The sequence below is a fragment of the Varanus komodoensis genome, unplaced genomic scaffold (assembly GCF_004798865.1).
Source record: "Varanus komodoensis strain SLA01 unplaced genomic scaffold, ASM479886v1 scaffold24, whole genome shotgun sequence".
In the NCBI taxonomy this organism is placed as follows: Eukaryota; Metazoa; Chordata; class Lepidosauria; order Squamata; family Varanidae; genus Varanus; species Varanus komodoensis.
Genome location: NW_025335641.1, coordinates 15,431,274 through 15,450,997, shown reverse-complemented (window position 1 = coordinate 15,450,997; position 19,724 = coordinate 15,431,274). Strand labels below are relative to the sequence as shown.

Sequence of the window (19,724 nt, the reverse complement as noted above, 5' to 3'; positions counted from 1 at the left end):
GTGTCAGTTAGGTAATCCGCTGGGAATAAACTTGGAAACCTGCCTAGAAAGAACCCAATCTAGCATGTGCATTACATCATTTGTCTTGACAAAGAGTGCGAGTTATATTTCATTTCATGATAAGCTATTCAAACAAAATGGAGGGCAGGCCCACTCTTGTCATGCCACTCTGAGTACACATTAAAAAAATGCCCACAGTCGAACTTTGTCCATAGGAGGATCGTGTTATGATGTGCAAGTGATTCTTGTTTCATAGCCCCCTCCCTGCCCCCAATCATTTCTTTTTATGACCAGTAGAATTGCTTCTGCTGCCCTGAGTAGTGGAACATCCAATAATAGGATGAGTTTCCTTCTGCAAAATAATGCTTTGAGATTTAGGCCGCAGTCCTAAATCTGCTTGCTAGAGTACATTGGAATGAGCATCGTGGGATTCAGTTTCAAGTGAATGTGGATAGGATTGTTCTCTTAGAGGTGATGCTTTGTACCATCAGTTGATTTACATATACGCAGGTGGAGTGGGGGGGGGGGAGAAGTAGGCAGCATCAGGCTTTAAAGAAGCCCTGGTTCATCAAAAGCCACAGGGGAGACTTACAGCTACAAGATGGCTTCACACCAATTAGCTGCTAAATGTTGGGGTTCTTCTTCATTCTCTGCTGAAATTTCTATTTCTAAAATACCTTTTTTTATAGGCATACAGGCAGAGTTGATGGAGAGCATTTAGGAATGTAGAGGGGCTATGTGTGTCCTACAGAATATTGGTCAGTGACCTTAAAAGCTGGTTCTGAAATCAGAAAATTCTTGGCAACACATCCTATCCATCTGCACAACTCAGAACAGCTTCTTCCTCTCTCTCTGGTTAATTGCAAAACCACCCGCTTTATTTCCCTTTCCACACTCAAACTGTGCAAATTTCATTCTGTAGGCACCTCTTATGCTACCATCCCAACAAGAAGGCCTCAACTACTCATTAATCAGTATTAGTTCTTAGCAGCCAAGCTAGGCCAGTATGAAATCCAAGCCACTGAGTAGCAGAACAGCAGGGTTCACAACAAAAAGCAAGGAATTGCCTTCCAGAAAAAGATATTTGGCTATGAGGCTACAGATGCTAGGATTGCAAATAGAACCACATTTTGCTACATTAGAACTTCCATAGTCAGCAATTCCATGACTTTGTTTATAATCTTTGTAAATACAAAACTTGCAAATTTGCTTTGTGAAATATCCTCTGGGTGGGTGGGTGTCACTGTGATGGGAGAGATGGTATGTTCCAGGGGTGGCCAGACTTCCTCAACAGAAGAACCACATATGGTAAATGTCAGATGTTCGTGAGCTGCAAGTGTGTACCTATGGGCACCTGTGGATGGCAGTGACAAGCGGGTGCCCGCAGCACCTTGGGTGGTGAGCAGCAAGCCACAAAATAAACTCAAAGAGCTGTACGTGGCTCCCAAGCCTTGGTTTAGCCACCCCTGGTATATTCTGTTTTTTCCATTCAGCCTTAAAAAAACAAAAAGTCTGCACACACAAGCACAAATAGTGCCCATCAGTTAAATCTTCGACTTTAGTTTCTTTCTTTTAAATGCCAACATAAAAAAGACAGCCCTGTGCATTGAAATGGCTACATTATGGTTGGTTCACAGGTACATATCCATCCCTTGATCTCTTACCATTTGGGTTTCAGTGACTGACAGCTCAAAAATGATTTTGTGAACTGGACGATGTAAAAAAAATAACTAGCTAGGATCTAAAGAGGTTTTTTTTAAAGGCAGGTGCAAAGGCTTGGGCCAAAACACACACACACATACACACAACACACACAGACACACAGCTCTGGCATGTCATTACCTGGTTTTGAAACTTTCCATAGAGGTGAGCTGCTATTTGATAAGCACAGATTCGAGCAGCCTGGGATGTGCAGGGCTAGCGGTACCATTCCATGGATCCAGGCCATGTGCTTGAGGGTAATGAAAAGTATGAGAGTTCTATTTTGGGGTCTGATCTAGGATGGTTTATTTGTGTGTGCAAGTCAGTATTTGATGATGCAGTTGCTAGCTGATGATTGTGCATGTGTGGACCAGCCCAAAGCCTTTTTGTGCTTTATTTAAAATAGGGTAAATTACAATGTGACATGTTTCTGCCTCTGGAAAAAAGCAGGCAGAAATTGCAAAATTTGCACTGCAATATTGTGCAATGCAGAAGCTGCTAATACCTTTTAGATATATTTCTCTTGGGAAGAGGAACTGCTCTGTTCTTTATTGAAACCTGGATTCAACCTGCAATGCAAATGTGACATTTGAAAAGGCTCACCTCGTTCTCTATTTCAGAAAGTTTAGGCGATCTTTGGTTTGGAAAGCTACGTGACACTGAGTTAAGCGTAAAGCTGTTTATTGCTGTTCAGTGCTGCCTAACTTGAGCCAATAAAACTAAGCGAACACGGCTTGCAAAATAGCTAGCTGAGCCCTAGGGCTGTTGGAACATAAAACAGGTATCAGCTAGCAAAAGAAAGCAGTTCCGTGTACTAGCTCTGTACCACAAGCTAGGAATTATCACTGAACAGAACAAACTTTCTTTCACTGACCATGCCAATTTTTACATTTGTTCCAGAACATGGGACCCTCAAGCATGAGGTAAGTGTGCTTTTTCATACTTATTTCATGAGCTGTTTAAAATGCCACAGTTTTTGTGCATATTTGTGTTAGCAAAATAGAGGCACCCCTCTTGCTTCTTTCCTGTAGCCAGTAGCGTAATTTCAGGCTAGTTCAGGCTTTTTTCTTGAACTCCTCCTGCAGACTTGGATTAAAAATAGAGACAAAGGATTCAGGCTATTCAGGATCAAGCATTTCCAAGTCCAGTTGATTTAAATGAGAAAGGTGTTACTCATGTTCTTAACTTGCCCATTAATAGCAATAGACTTGAACACGTGTAATTTTGGTTAATTCATTATCTAAGTTCATAATACATTTCAGGGGAGTTGTATACTTTATTTTAAACTCCCTTGGTGTTCAAGGCATTAGCAAAGAATGTATAACAAAACCAAGCAGGGTCATTCTCTTTAAATTCAAAATTACGGGCCATCACATGATTTTGGAGAGGAATTATAAGTGATGCACATTTCCATAACTTTCTGATGATGAAAGTAATGTATGATGGCAAAGGTAAGCAAGTTCTCAATCTGTGTGCTGCAAAATGTGCAGCTAAATACTGACTTATGAAGCTGAATCTTTGAAGTAATGGAATTACTTGACAGATTTTAAGATTATGGCTGCCCAGTAATGGTAAACGGGCCAATGTTGGATGAAAAGATGTGCATTTCAGCAAATGGCATTATCTTGGTAGATTTGTTTGAAGGAGCCCAAGGTTACTTTTCTTGGCTTTGAAAAACAGCCAAGTATTCACTCTGTTGCATAGTTTTATATGGCTTGAGAAAGAGGAGGCTGAGTTAAATATAGATACTGAAAAGGCTCCTTGGACCCCATTGCTTAGCTCTTCATTTTTTCATATCCTGCTGCAATTGAGAGCAATGCTTACCCTTTCTGAAGCGTTCTTCATTTGCATTTGGAAGGATTTTTGGTGAATTGGGATCTTAAAGTCTGGTTCATAATGTGAATTGACCCCTAAGTTGTGTTTGCTGTGCATTTTCCAGTGAAGTGGCAACAGAGGAAATTTACTTTGGCTTGGCAATTAATTCCTGAGCAAATCAAGCTGGCATTCTGAAATCTTCAATAACTGGAATATAGCTGGAAATGCTTGTCCTTTGGGGCAGCTTCTGCCTTGCATTGTGATGCTGTTGGAGCACGGGATTGAAATCATGACATCCTGCATGGGGTAGAGGGAAATGGTCAGATGGCCATGGAGGTGCAGCCGGCATGGTCACTAGTGGGAGTTCCCATGTCCTGGAAAGCTCTTGTGCTAACCAGTCAGTTAATCATTAACAAATATAAAGGCCATCAGCACATGAAGCTACTGATATCTGGGCATTTGACTCTTCACCTGTATGGTACTTTGTTTGCTAAGAGTAAAGTACGTGCCATGGGAGTATACATTGCTCTTTTCTGGTTCCTCTATAGAAATCCAATTGGTTAGTCAGTTCAGTCATTTATGAATTCCTTTTAGAGTTTAAGAACGCACAAGTGGAAGAGTGTTCTGTGTTTTCCAAGGAGAATATGGGATTTGAAGTAAAGGGTGGTTGTTGGTAGGGCTTCAAGACAGCAGGGAGACATAAGTTGCAGAAATGTGGTTGTACATTCTTCTTGCTTATGTGATGTTGAGGCTGTTGGGTGTCCTTCCTCTTAAAGTATCCCATTGTTATAGACATCTGTGGAAGAGATTGGCCAAAGCTGGTCCGGTTGTTGTGCAGACTGAGTTGGACTATCTTAGGCAGCAAAATTTGGGTTAATGTTAAAGGACAACAAAGTATTAGTTTTGCAGATTAATATCTTACTGCTTTTGTAAGCCGTACAGTTTATGCATTCTAATGTTCAAGTGGAGTTAGTGGGCAAACAGGGAAAACAGATAAGAAGGTGATTATACTATTTTAATTCATGTAGACCACACCACTGGGATATTCTTCTTCAGCTACCATCATGTCTTGGTGGAATATTCTGTATGTTATTTTGAGAGCATTGAGCTAATTGAATGGTATAGAAATGCCATAACTAAGTAAATAAATAAATGCCTTGGACTGTCTTTGAGGCCTATAGATTCCAAGTGAAGCTTTGCTTTTTCAACATTATTTTCTTTAGTTGGTATTTTCAGAAAGCCACTCCACAAACAGATAAACATTATAGCTTGTTTGGTTTAATGTGGCTTGGTTGTGTTCCTTTCCCATGACATGGAACCTATCGCTGCTGCAGACAAGATAGCCACAGTTCAGTTGGATAATTAACCCTAGCTAGGTGAAAACGAGGATTTTCATTATTATAACCTGCTCTTCTACTTTCCCCTTCCTCCCAACCTTACTGTAGTGATTAATAAAATCTTTAAAGCCAAGTTTCTTTTGAATTGTGTTCATTGACTTATCTTATGTAACAGGTAAATTAAAAAGGGCTCCCGTTTCTTCTTAAAATTGAAGCTTGTTTCTGCCTCTCTAACAGTAGAAATTATGTTTTATTATAATTGGCATTTGCAGCAGCTTCTTATGCCTTTATGTGGTCACTTGGATCTTCAGTGTAAATGAAAACCGGAGCTTTGGAAGCATTCATTTTAAAGTAAAAAATGGTTTTACTTGTGTGCAGATTAGGAAACTGTAACTCTTTTTGGTGAGCTCACAGTCAGAACAAAAATCCAAAGCAGTAGTTTCTGTGAGGAATGGATGTCTCCCTCACTTTTTTTTAACAAGTCACGTTCTTTTCTCAAGTGGGCAAGAGGCCTATATAACACATATCTTTTTTCATCTCCAAATAGTATTGTTAACCATTCCGTGTCTGCATATGTCTTCCAGTAAAACAAACCAAAGCAAAAAATATCCCCCCACCTCCCCTTACATGGTGAGCTTTGTCAAGGGTATCTGAGATGAAGCCAGTCTCTTTAAAGCAGGGGCTGGAAATCTGGTTCTCCAGATGTTGTTGGACCCTTAACATCCAGCAGCCGCAGCCAGCATGGCTAATGGTCAAGGATGAAGGGAGCTGTAGTTTAGATTAGGAAGGTCACAGGTTTATCTCCTGTGCATGAAAGTGCTGGACTTAGCGAGTGAGTGGGAAGAGAGACTCCACTAGCGCTTTGTTTCAGGTAGCAAATTGTCTTGGGAGGCAGGTGTCCTCAACACTGCTTACTGAATTGTCAAAAGAAGAAGCATGAATAATAATATTGGAGAGTGGAGGGTTTCTTTTTAATTCGTCTCTAACTTGTGCTTTTTCAATACACAGAAACGACCAAATGGAATTCGAAAGAGCTCCAGACACGTGGATCCAGGTTTGTTTTGCTTTTTTCATCATTAGAATTTTATAATTCCAACAGGAGAATGAAGATTCGGAACACATTGTCAGGCAATTATTTTTACCTTTCCTTTCCTTTGGGGGATTGGATCTTTTGAATACTGGCACTCCAACAGCCTGATCTAAAGAGCCAGTTCAACAAGAGTACTGAGAGAGAAACTGCCGTGCAGTTTGATTGTATAAATATATTGTGCAGTGGTGTGGAATGATGGACAAGATAGAATAACCTACCCAGTTTCTTACCACATTATTTGTAGTGGTTTCCTTCCTGCTAGAAGGAAGATTGCTTGTGTGCACTGTTGTAGCAGCATTTTCTTGTCTGGAGGGACTACTTCTATGACAGCGATGGGCTGTTTGAAATCCTGCAGCTGATGGCACTGGATGCCTTTGTCTGCCACAATGGAGAGCTTGGCTCAGAGTGTTGTCTCGCTGTCTGTGCAGTGCTGCCAGGCAGAGTAGGCAGCAGTGGAAACCTTGCTTTCCCTTTCAGGCAATCAGCAGAGCCTTGACTTACAGGATTGGGGACCTAGATCCAGACCATGTTGACAGTCATATGAGTAACCAAACTCCTGGGGTGTGTCCGTCCTGCTGCTTTGTTTTTACAAGTGGCACTTTGTTTGCATACCTAGAAGCCTCTGGGCTTTCTCCTAAGCAGCGCAACCAGTTTTAAGCTTGGAGTGCAACCTTGCAAGGCAATGTGTGCTCTTGGCAGTTGTTTTTCCTCAAGACCAAAAGTAGCAAGAGCCTTGCGGTGTGGGTCCCCAGATGGAATGCATTTTAATGTGCATGTGGTTAATTTTAAATAATTTCCTGTGGCATGGAAGCTAGTTCTTTACATTTGCAGTTTTTGAAAGTGTTTATGGATATACACATGGATTGCAGTTCTTTTGTGGGGGCTGCTGCTAAAGATTAATCATGGAATCATAGAATAGTAGTGTTGGAAGGGGCCAGAGGGCCATTGGGTCCAACCCCTGCTCAGTTCAGGACTCCAGGATTGTTCCTTTATTTATGTAATTTCTGTACCACCCAACAGTCAAAGCATTCATTGATGATGATGATGGATTATGAGGCTGATCAGCTACTTGGCTGGAACTACATTTTATATAGTCAAGACATGCTTTCAAACTCTGATTCCTAATGCCGTGTTGCAAAACAAGAGTGGGAGCTTGAGATCTGTGGGGGTAGTTGGGTGCTCAACCTTTTTCCTATGTTCCCCTGCAGCTCCCTCCCAGGTCTGCTTAGCAGCCCCTTGGCAAGGGATCCAGACCCGTGCTTGTGACTAAGAAGCAGTGCCAGGGTTTGGAAAGTGACGTGATATTCCAGGTCTTTGTCTAAATAAAAAAGCATTTCTGAGAATTCTTCCTCTTCAGCAGTCTAACGATTCTTCTCCCCCTTGCGGTAATATTAACTTAATGGTAAATGCATGAGGTGAGCTTTTATTTGGGTGGTGGTGGTCCTTTTATGAGTTCTTTCTCACAGTTTAATTTTGAGGGATTTGGATACAAGAGCAAATGGAGTTGTGAGATGTTTCTAAATGTGGCAACTTGAGAACAGTTTGCCTTTCATTTGAAACCGTGGTTGCAGCCTAGAACCAAATAAGTGGGAAAACGTATAGGTAGGAAAATAGATGGGTAGCTGGGTTGCAGATATTCCCCACTGCTGAACGGCATGGGCACAAGTGCAAAGGGTTAAATTGCCTTGACTAATCACTCCATGAAAAAAAAGTCACCCATTAGAGCATCTTGGGAGAAAGATCGCTGCTGCTCAATGGCCCCAACATCCTGTGTCATACTGAGGAGACTCAAATGTAGAGCACAGAGGAGAAGGCAGAAGAGGGTAACTCCTAATCTGGCCTGCAGATGTTCCCAATCTGGCCTTCAGGGCCATCATGGGTTCCTGAAGAAGTTGGGATTGGACCCACATCTTCTAGAAGTATATCTGTTTTCTTTGTCAGCCTGAGATCATGGCCAGGCCCCGCTTTGCCCATGCAGCCTCTTCTACATTAAGAAAAACTCTGTGCAGGCACAATGTCCATAGGTGAACTGGTGGCCAGAGTGCTCCAGCTGCCACTTGCATCCTGCCCACTTTGCTCTGCGTGTCCTTCTCTTTCTCTGTGCAGGGAACATGAAAGATAAGTAAAACTGGATTGTGCAGCTTCATCTGCCCTGTAGCCTCTTTCCAAGGGGGGAAGGTGGAAGGCAGGAGAAGCTGGTCCTTCCAGAGCAAGGGTACAGGAGTTTCAATGGCTAGATTTTCTTTCCCTTTAAATCTGAACGCACAGGTTGGTGTGTGTCACTCACACTTGGATTGTGTCAAGTGCATGACACTGGGCAACAGGAACTATAATACGTGGGTTTCTTTTAACCAGATCTATGGCAGCCGGGGAAACTTTTGTCCGGAAAATGGTGCTGGAAGAAAGGGCTGGACCTAAATTGCACAATTGCTATGTGTTCAGAGGTTTGTGGTAGTCACCACCTGCTCATTCTCCCACACTGGAAGAGTATGAGTGGTAATTTTTTACCCTTAAGGGTTTGTTTTCTCCATCTATGGGAACTCTGATCGTTCGATAGTCCTTAAGTTTCTTACATGTTTAGCAGATGTTTGGGGGTGGAGGTGGGGAGAATGGTGTGCTCAGGTTGGAATTAGGTGTATCAGAAAGAGAGAGATAGTAGGATGATTGAGGTAAGTGAATTGGCCAACCCTGTCTCTTCTGGTTCTTCCTCCAGCCTTGGGAATTCAGAATGGCTTGTCGGTTCCCTGCTCAGCCGACTCTAGTGAAGGGTAGAACTGGTTGTTCTACTTCCCCACCCCACTACAGTCTAGGCCAGTGATGGTGAACCTTTTAGAGACTGTGTGCCCAAACTGTAAAACAAAAACTACTTATTTATCGCAAAGTGCTGACACTGCAATAAAGCCTGAATACTGAGGTTTTAGTTTAAAAAAAACAACTCGCAGCCAGTCCAAGCAAATATAAATATATCCTTGGCAGTGCACTGACCTGCTATGTGAAAGCTCGGACGAGTCGCGGCTAATGAGTTGCAGCTCGTGACATCATTGCCTGGCACCACTACTCCTTTCCAAGCATGCATGTATCCCCTGTGTGCACTGTTATCTGATGCTCGGCTGCTGGGACGATGCTGTGGTGACTTGGCTCGTGTGCCGACAGAGAGGGCTCTGCGTGCCCGCTGTGGCACGTGTGCCATAGGTTCGCCACCACTGGTCTAGGCATTCCTAACTCCTGAAGAAAGGAGCCAGTTTGGCATTTATGATTGACACTTGGCTAGATAATGCTCTGAACCATGTGTTGTCCCAACGTTTTCCAGCTGGGTTCTCGGCTCTGTGTTAAGGCTGTCCTGGCAGATGGAGTGGCCGTACCAACTTGCCTACTATTTATTCTGTCCCTTAGATTGCCTTTCTTGGTCCACTTTCTCCAAATTACTTGCACAATTTTTCCTATGGATTTTTTAACACCAAGAATTTCTTCTCTTTAGGAGCCATTCCCCTCCCCACTGTAAATATTTCCTAGTTGGTACCTCTTGCTAACTAAGCAAGCTTCTCCAACAGAGACTTGCTTCACTCTTTGAGAACCTAGACTATTTTTCCTTTTTGGCCTCACTTATTTTTCTTTCTTTTATTGCCTGATGCCAAAGAGTAATGGTACCTCTTTACCAAATTCATGTTGCTGAGCACAACAGGTATCCAACTCCATGGGTCCATGACAATAGTTATTCATGGTGTCACAGAGGTTTCATTCCAGTATTGTTTTTTAATAGCTGTCATTATACTTATGGTTCCTGAAGCTCAAGTTCTTTGATGCATCCATTCTTGAACTGTGTTGTGAGGGTTGCAAAATTCCAAAACAGAACAGCAACAACAAAAGAGAACAACCTAAACCAAATTGACCCAAAATCTGGGACTACCTCCCATCATTACATTTAGCCCTAGAAGTTAGATGTTATCTTTTTTGTGCCTTCAGTTGCTGCTGGATACCTAAGTAGATGACTCAACAACAGCAATTAACCAGGTCTGTGGTTTCCCCATATGATTTGCTCATTTTCCATCAAGGCTCCTCTTTCATGCTTGGAAATACTGTTTAAACTGTGGCAGTTATGCCAGTTACATTGCCTCTCCTCCCAAGAATGCATTAATTCTCAGTGCCAGGGCAAGATCCGGCAAGCTTCATGCCTGCAACAAACTTCCTAAAATCCACCTATTACTAAGTGACCCAGATGTCCTCTTTAATGTGATTTGCCTGGGTTGCTGTCTAATTCACTCCACTAACATGTAGGACAGTGGAAAGATCCAGGCTCTTCAAAGGCATGTGATGATGCAATGTTAGGTTTTTATTCTGAGGCGATTATCTCAAGATTCCAGCAGGTTGGGCTTTGAAATTGGATAGCCAGAGGTTAGGCAAACGGAATTGGATGGACAGTCAGAATGACACACACATTTTGCAACTAGATATTGTTGCCTTATAGCAGAAGTTAGAAATATAGAAACAGCGCGAGTCAGAAGGGGTCTCCTGGGGCATCTAGTCTGACCCCTGGCCCCAGAGGGCTCTGCTCATGACATGCCTACCAGGTGCATGTCCAGCCTATCCTAAAATACCCTCACACTGTTGGGACTTCAACCACCTCCTGTATGGAAGCTCATTTCATACACTTCCATTCCTAACCATCAGGAAGTATTTCCTGGAATCCGCCCTAAATCTTGGTTCCGTGAGCTTTGCTCCATTGGCATGTGTCCTGCCCTCCACTGCAGGGGGAGAAAGGAGGAAGAGGAGAAAGGAGGAGAGGAAAGATGGGCGGTTTCTGCAGGCTGAGAAGTGGACTTGTAGAAAGGTAGGATAAATGGGTGAATGTATCATAATGTGGATGAAGGCAGCAAGGTCGTGCTGCAGCCTTTAGTGAAGTCGAGTTGGGAGAAGGTGACAGTGGAAAAATCAGCAGCTGAATGCCCTTGTTGCTCGGATGCATATGACTTACAATTTCACATGACAAGTGGCATGTCCACAGTGGTCTGAGTACTCTGTAGTTCCTTCCTCTGCAGAACGTCATGATGGAAGACAAGCTGTGCATCACCTTTGGATTCAAGTCCTTCTGTGGGTTTGAATCCTGACTCTCACAAACAACAATTGGTGTTTTCTGCTCTACAAATGAGCAAGGCTCTGACCTTTGCGAAGTCGACTGCTGTGTTCCATTAGATGTTTCCACACTCTGTAAAGAGTAGGCTTGAGAAACCTGGCTGCACCTTTTTATGATTAAATATACTTTGGGTTGCTATTTCTGGTGGCACTGAGATTATGTAATGTGTAAAAAAGTAACCTCTGAACGAACCACAAAATTCAACTCCTCCTAAACATCAAGAGATTCAGGGCACAGCTGAGTGAGCTTGCCTGCTTTGTCAGCATCATGAAAATGGAGAAGACAAAGTAGGAATTTGTGTTGGAATGGTGCTTCAAGTTCTTCCAAATGTTGGCCCTAGCAAAGCTGACAACCTAGCGTGGGTGACATTTCAGCTCATTTCAGACTTCAAAATGTCCTGTGCTCATACCGAACAGATGGAATTTGCATTCCAGAAGAGCACAAAGGATGGAACAATTGTTATTTTTAATTCTGTGATCTGAACCCTCAAATAATATATTCTAGAAATAAGCATCACATGATTCTGTTGAATATGTAATCTCTTAGGTAAGATTGAGAGAAATGAACTTACCTGAATATGAGGTTCCCATATAAAATCCCTGCCCAATACATTTGGCTTTTTGTTATCAATAATATTGTCTAGTTACAATTATCAGAAGATTAATCTACAGTGTAATTACAGGAGGAGGAAGAGGAGGAGGAGGAAGAGGAAGACGAGGAACAGCTTCTGAATTTTACATTAAATGGGAAAATTTTGTTTTCAGAAAGCTGACTCAGTCATTTAATTCAATAATAATTTAACCATGACTTCAAAGTACACTTGCCACAAAGACTTAGAAAGCCTTGTCTAACTAAAAAGGTAAAGGTTTCCCCTTGACATTAGGTCCGGTCATGCCTGACTCTAGAGGGCGGTGCTCATCTCCGTTTCCTAGCTGAGGGAGCCAGCGTTTGTCCGCAGACAGTCTCCATGGCCATGTGGCCGGCATGACTAAACACCGAGGTGCACGGAACGCTGTTACCTTCCCACCGAAGTGGTACCTTTTTATCTACTTGCATTTGCTTGCTTTCGAACTGCAAGGTTGGCAGGAGCTGGGACGGAGCAACGGGAACTCACCCGGTTGTGCAGATTCGAACCAGCGACCTTTCGATCAACCAGCCCAGCAGCCCAGTGGTTTAAACCACTGCACCACCTGCAGTCCTCTTGTCTAACTGCTGAAAGCTAAATGAGCCTGTCTCTTATTTTGGAGAAAACGTTGCTTTCCTAACTTACTGAAAACACTTTGTAGAGCTGCTTCGGTGTTCTCCTGTCTTGGAGGGCAGGAGTCACACGGCATGTGACATTTAACATGTAGTTTGCAGATACATCTGTCCATTTTCCTACTTAAAATTAATAATGGAGGAACCAATCTGGATTTGGATCACATTAGGGGGTTCTTTAACCCTTGAAGTCCCTGTGCCCTCAATTTAGTTTACCCATTCCCTGTAATTTCCAGAGGAAAAATCAGGGCTTGTATGGCACAGTGCAGAACCACCGGACAGGTTTTCCACCACGTCTTTCCTGTGCCTGCCCCCTGTTTTTCTGCAGCACAGTGGATCCTTTAGTGCTAGCAAAGTAGGTGACCCCACATAGCTGATTTGGGGGCAAGGGTGTACTGTGTGTTCTGCAGTACTGAAGAGCGAGATGGCAGTAGAAATCTAAGGATTGGCTGCACTATTGCTGGATAGTGGCCGAGTGACCAACCCTGGGATTTCTGGGACTATCTCACCCCTCAGTGCCACAGCTGCTGACACAGTGATATCAGCAGCAAAGGCTGGTCCTGAACTCAGCAGGTGGGGCACCTGCAGCTCTGTTGCTTGAGCTTTGTAGCTCATGGACAAGGTCACAGTGAAATGGATGCCGGCTTCTGCCTCCTATGCAGATTGCAGGGCTGGAGGGTGATTACAGCAGGGGGAAGCAGAGAGCTAAATGCTCTTACCTCGTGCTATGGTGCTGATCCAGATTGGGTCCCCCCACACTTACTTTTGAGTAAGAAGAAATGAGGAAACCCATCTGCGTGCTGTGTCTCCTTGCAGAAGAAACAGGGCACTGAATCTGCCTCGCCCATTTGTCTACTAATGCAGCGAGATGTTGGTCCTCAAAAGCTTTCCTCTGTGCATTTTGGTTGCTTTTCTCCATGTGTAAGGGCATTGCCAAAGCTTTGTGCCTCCAGTGCTGTGGGCACTCTGTTCAGGTATGAGATGTACTTCATAAGTTTGCAAGAGCTGGAATGACAAGCAGGTGTGTTTGTCTTACACTTTGGAAAGCAAAAAGGGGAGAGATTTTTACAGATGGGTCAGGCGCCCTTTGCTAGTTCTTATTTTCCTGCCAATTCCTTTCTCAAAGGAGTGCTGGGCACACAAAGAGTATTTGTTGATACTTATTCCTTTGGCAAAAGAAGCTTATTCACCAAGTGTCTTAAAGATGCTGCAAGACGGGGCAAGCATGTCCATGGTTTTGCAAATTATACCCCTTTTGTCTGCCTTGGATGATTCAGCATGTGTAGGGAATAACAGTTCAGATCTTCTCTGCCCTCTGGGACATTTTCATGTTGTTTCAGAACTGCCCACTTTGCTGCCAATCCTTTGAAAACTATCTTTGAAACCAGAACCTTTCTGCCATCCAGATTCATTTTTCTGAAACGTCTCTAAAGCTTCTCTGACACTTGTGGCCCTTCTTCTGTTTACACCCACAGCTTGTCTCAGCCCTAGCCTGCTTATCTGATGGTTGAAGGATGATAAGAGTTGTATGCCAATAGAACTGGAGGGATGCAGCTTGCCCACTCTGGCTTTAATGTGATTGACTGTGTTGCCCTTTCAGTCGGGTCTGTTATGTTTATTGTCAGAACCCTTATCCATTTTGTTTTCACTGATGCTGGACTATCAAGAGAGTCCTTTGCTAAAACTCTTGGCATTTTCTCTGCTATTCTTTTCTTGCAATCCGTATGTGTTTCTGATGCTTGTTGACTGCTCTGTCCTCTCATTTTTATACATCATAGGCTTTTAACCAGCTGAGAAGGGTGGTTTTCTCTTCTTGGCTTTGGGTTCACTTTTTTCTCCGTCTTTTCAAGGCATCCAGAGGTAGTCTTTTCATCCTAGGAGGTAAATCACAAAGGAGTTGTACTGAAAAGTACTTTCCCAGGGAACCCTGATGAGCAATGCTGGTCAGTTCTGGCAGCAGTGTGGGCATGCCCAAGCCCTAAGCCTCCAACCTCCCCTATGACTTATGCATTGTTGTGATTTTGTGGGTCTCTTGTTAACAGGCTGGGCTTAGTATGTGGTCCTGCTTTCCATGAAGCTAAGCAGGTGTGAGCTGAGAAGATGGTGGTGACATAATGACAGTCCTTATGGCCCTGATTCTGACCTGCATGAGAAAGAAGGGGGTACAGATATAATAATAAATAAGACTGGGCTCTGAGTAAGATTTATTGTTGTTGTTATTCATTTTTACTTGTTGCCATTGCTTGTGAATCTGCCCTAGGTGGAAAGTTCAGAATCCTCTGGGAAGCATTCCTTTGTGTTCAGGAGGTAGGGTCCAATGATTTAGCTGCAGTTTTGAGGGGAGGACCTCCCCCAGACCAGTCCTGTCCAATAGCAGAGGTTCAGAGTTTCCTGAAAACTCAGTATTTTTAAAACCACAATTTCTTCTCTGTCTGGCCTCACACAAACTCTTCAAGGCTCTTTTCGTCCCCAAGATGGCTCTTTTCATCACCAAAGCTACTTGGACAGTGGGCAATAGCTTCTGGGGCTTACTCAAGTTTTGTCTATGTTCCGTGTTTGCTCCTTGTGTAGAGGTGACCACCCAAGCAACTGAAGGACAAGATGTAATTTTATTCTCCCTTCCAAGATTCGAGGTGTATGAGACCTTAATTTTGATTCATTTTTAATTTGAATTTGCCACATTTGCAATCCCAAGCAGGTGCAGGAGCACTTTTTGAAGAAAGGTTACATATACTGGAGATGTGCTCATGTTTGCAAAAACATGAAAAATATACATTTCTGTTATATGCATTTTAAAGGCATTTTCACACTTTAGTAGAAGGGGAGAAGTATCCATTTGTGTGTGCACATCCATCAAATGTATACAGGAAAGTGCATTTTTCCCCATTTGAATGAAAGGAAAAACACGAGTGCTGCCTGAGCTTCAAGATGGAGCTTGGAGAATTTTGGCAAACATGAATGTCGCTAAGTCCTGGTCAAGATCCAAGACAACGAGGCATGTTCAAACTATATTGTATTTCCTCTGAGATCATGGCTTTGGTAAGGGAGACCAAGCTCTCTCTTTCTTTCATGGTTTCTCTAACACAGTGAGCTTTATATTATGTAATCTCATTTAATGAATGATTAATCTTTAACTTGGGTCACTGAATTGAATAGGAGCCTCATAGGAAACTCTACAAATATTGCTCCAGCCTCACTAATTTTTAGGTTATTGTTTAACTTAATGAGGGCAGTGTGAATGACTTTCATAACTTGGAGGGTAAAACTGTATGCCCGATGCTGTTCTTGAGTTTTGTTTGAGAGGGACAAATGTTTTGTCATACAGCAAAGGGAACACTTGCATAAATAGTGGTTTGACGGAGATCCAAAGCAGAGCAAAAACTGGTGCATATCTTCATAGTTACACAGCTTCCTACTTTTACTGGGGAAAAACATACAATTAATAAAAGATTAATTGTGCCTAGACTACTATAATGCATTCATATATGGTCTGTCCTTGATAACAAATACTTCAGAAGTTTCAGCAGTTTTAATTTGCAGCTTAGGGTGTGAGTTGCTCTGAATATGTTTCCCTAGTGCTCCAGCCCCTGTGTCGTGGGTTCCAGTTGTGTCCTTGTGTTCATAAAAGCTATTGGCAATGGCTTGGGCCCAACATGCATCTTGTAAAGTGTTTGTGCTATTTACTTATTATCCTCTTAAAACATTAGGACCAAATTGTAGCCTTACCGTTTATTGCATTTGGGGGTTTTGTGTGCAACACACACAAATACTTTGATGCCATCTGGATCACATATCTCATTGTAATTACTGTGACAAACCACATTCATACTTATGTGGGGGTTGTGAAGAATGCCATTTGTGCACAATTGAAGCTTCTCCTGGAAATAATGGAAGGGTTTATTTTTAAGAATTGGATTATATTTGATTATCACTATTAGCATAGCAATTGCAGTGGAGCTTTGTAATAAAGCATGTTTTATATGGGTGCTTTTTTGCCACTAGTTGGGAGAGATTCTGTGGATCCCGGGCTTGAGCTGTGATATGGCCTCTAGGTCTTGAGGCCACTTCTGCCTGTTTTTCCGGCACCAGTTACTGCTCAGTAGACAGTCAGACAAACCCACCACATGGTCACAGCACTGAGTCATAATTAGGCCTTCACTTGTAGCATGATGGGGGACGGCAGGTGGCGCAGTGGTTTAAACCGCTGTGCTGCTGGGCTGGTTAAGCGAAAGGTCGCCGGTTCGAATCTGCACAATGGGGTGAGTTCCCGTTGCTCCGTCCCAGCTCCTGCCAACCTTGCAGTTCGAAAGCATGCAAAGGCAAATAGATAAAAAGGTACCACTTCGGTGGGCAGGTAACAGTGTTCCGTGCACCTCGCTGTTTAGTCATGCCGGCCACATGACCACGGAGACCGTCTGTGGACAAACACTGGCTCCCTCAGCTAGGAAACGGAGATGAGCACCGCCCCCTAGAGGCAGGCATGACTGGACCTAATGTCAAGGGGAAACCTTTACATTTACTGTAGCGTGATGACATTGGCCAGCACTGATGCTAACTGTGCTGTGCGTATCCAAGAGCATGTTAATTTTTTTTGACGGTAACCAGACATGCTCACAGTCGACTTACTAAGGCCTATTCCTTCCATGGGGTGTGTGAAGGCCTATTCCTTCCATGGGGTGTGTGTGTCTGATAATGTTACCTTAATCAGGTAAAGGCCATTTTCTCTGTGGCAATACCATTGTAGCTGGGATGTTTAATGATGCAACCGCGCTGGTGAAAGCTAGACACATATGCGTAGAATTGGCAACCCATTGGGGAGTGATCATTTTAACTTTATTTCTTTATTAAAAGCTCTTCTATTCCATCCCCTAACAACCATCTCAGGATGGCTTACAGTCAATAAGGAGAATTAAACAAAAACATCATCCTAGAACAGCTTCTTCATCCTATTGCCTCCAGACATGTTGTATTACAATTCCCATCTCAAGCACCAGACTGAGGAAGGCTGCCTTTAAAAAGCAGCCCCCATATGATTGGTGTGCATTTGCACATGTCAGTGTAAACTTCCAGTTCTCCATCTTGTTCTGGAGCAAACATCTTGCCCTGTGTTTTGGCTGGAGAACCCATTGTCTCCAGACGAGCTTGTCTTAGCTAGTTATACTACAGGAAGGCCTAACATAAGGAGACGCACAGAAAAATTCTTAACCCAGTCATGGTGTTGGCACATTTCCGAGGTTATTCGTTAATTAAGGCTTGGCAGCTGCTCATTTAATCAATTTGTGAAGTATCATAATTGTAGTCATCATACCTTTATTAATCAGCGATTAATTGCCACTCATCAAAGAAGTCTCCTCATTTTCTAATCTAGAGACAAAAGAAAGCAGTAATTAAGACACTTAAGTGAAGGTTTATATTCTGGAGATATCATATATTTTTTTAAAAAATCAAAAAGTAGTGAGATGTATTGCAGCTGTTATATTAGCATTTCTACAGCTTTGTGAATATAAAAACTAGGTTTCTTTGTACCACTGCACCACACAGAATCTTCACATTTCATCTATACATTTATGTATAAATATTGTTCGTTGCATACAATACGGAGACATTTTGTATTTGTCTTCAGTGTGAACATTTGGGTTTTATATTTTCAAATCAGCTTTTATGTGATTGGTTGTTCCAGTCGTTCTAGGTCTATAACATCTGTTTGGGCCTTAACTATGTAATGTCATCCACCTTCTGGTCCCAGTCTGAAAACTCTGACCCTGCAGACTTTCTTATCTCCTCTCTTCCCCACTGCTTTTTATGATATCCTGCTTGATGAAAAGAAAGCCCGCCCATTAAGGGTTGGTCCTGATAATGTCTGATCTCAGATCCTGGAACTTTTCTTATGGAACAGTGTGACTGATTGCAAGTGTGTGATTTTGCTATTCCATTCAAAGATATTAAATTATTAAAGATCCGTTGTCAAATGCAATGAAGAAATACATTGTTTCTCACTCTTTTAAACTGTGTTTTCCTGTTAGCCACCACAAATTTCTACCTTGTTCTGCATGACGGAGGCTTAGAGTAAGTGTAGGTAGATTCCAAATGGTCTGTTGAGAGAAGGCTTCTAGGGACCTTTTAGAATACTGTATCCATTAAGTCCAGAGAATGGGTTGGTAAGGCACAAAGAACCAAATCTTTTTTTTTTTTTTTTGATTCAGAGTTCTGTTAAGTCCAGCAATGGAAACAGGAATCGTATCTAGTAAATATTGTGAAGAGTTTGCAACACATGCACAAAGAAGGAACATATTGTTGTATATAAAAATATCTCTCTTTGTTTTCCTCCCGTCTCTACTAAAACAGATGTAGTTTATAATCAAAATACACAGGTCATCTTAGCATATTGCTGTTGATGGATCTCTAAAGCACGGTGTTTCTCACTAACAGCAGTGCAATTGCATTCAATTTAACCAAATGTTTCTTGATGAAAAACCTAAAGACTGCAAGCTGCTTAATCCTAAAACGAGTTGCATTTGCCAGAGAAATATCCAATAACTAGGTTTAAACTGTTCATTTCCTAACATTTCAGTTAGAGTTAAGGCTGTCCAAACTTCCCCTTTCTAAAGGTTTACTTTGTAAGACTTGTTCCCACAAGCACCAGATGAAGTGGTAACACCGTAAGTGGAAAGTGCAACACTTCCCTGCATGTAAAAAATAAGTACACTGGGGAGAAGGCTAGGATAGGTGTACAGGATGAAGCTGTATGTGTCCAGCCAGCAGGTACTTTGTAAGCTTTTGTGAGAAGTAGGCAGAAGATTTCACTGCACATGCAAGGCATGTGCTTGGTCAGAAGCACCCAAATTGTTGATGTACATTGATTAATCAGCATTCACCATGGCTCCCATGCATCATAGATTTTTTATTAGGTAATGTTTGGAAAGGCCAAACTAGCACCAGTGTTTTGGATTAGGGTGCTGGAATCTTGCCTTATCCTCCGAGAGACAGTGTCTAGGCAATTTATCTGAACGCTGTAAAGCTGCTAAATTAAATATTTCATAGCTCCTTAGGGTGCAATCCTGTGCATGCTTAGAAAGGAGAAAAGCTTTCAACTCCCAGTGCGTCGGACCTTTTTTCTGTCTGAACGTGGATATGATTGCAGGATTAGGCCTCTTCCTTCTGGAACCATCAATGGTACTTGCAATGCAAAGTTCCCAAACTTTGGCTGAACCGCAAAGGTTGCCCTTACTGTTAAGCTGGACCCCCTTTCCTTAGTCCTATGTGTCAGTTCTATAAAATCATACAACCTAGGGTTTTGTATTTGTCCAAAGAACAAGAGATGCTAGATAGGAATGTCGGAGTTTTTTTCCTCCAAAACGTATGCTAAGCGTTACATCACTGACTAGGTTTTACA

The 19,724-nt window shown here is 42.5% G+C and overlaps 1 protein-coding gene across 2 annotated transcripts in view; it reads left to right on the top strand.

Annotated features, from left to right (window-relative positions):
* The window catches only part of VAV3 (vav guanine nucleotide exchange factor 3), a 181,904-nt gene that overhangs the window by 119,005 nt on the left and 43,175 nt on the right, over positions 1–19,724 (top strand). For both annotated transcript variants that reach the window (XM_044432307.1, XM_044432306.1), the window contains exons 18-19: positions 2,602–2,624; positions 5,862–5,907. In XM_044432307.1, the coding sequence (XP_044288242.1) occupies positions 2,602–2,624; positions 5,862–5,907 (69 nt within the window). The remainder of the gene's footprint in view (positions 1–2,601; positions 2,625–5,861; positions 5,908–19,724) is intronic.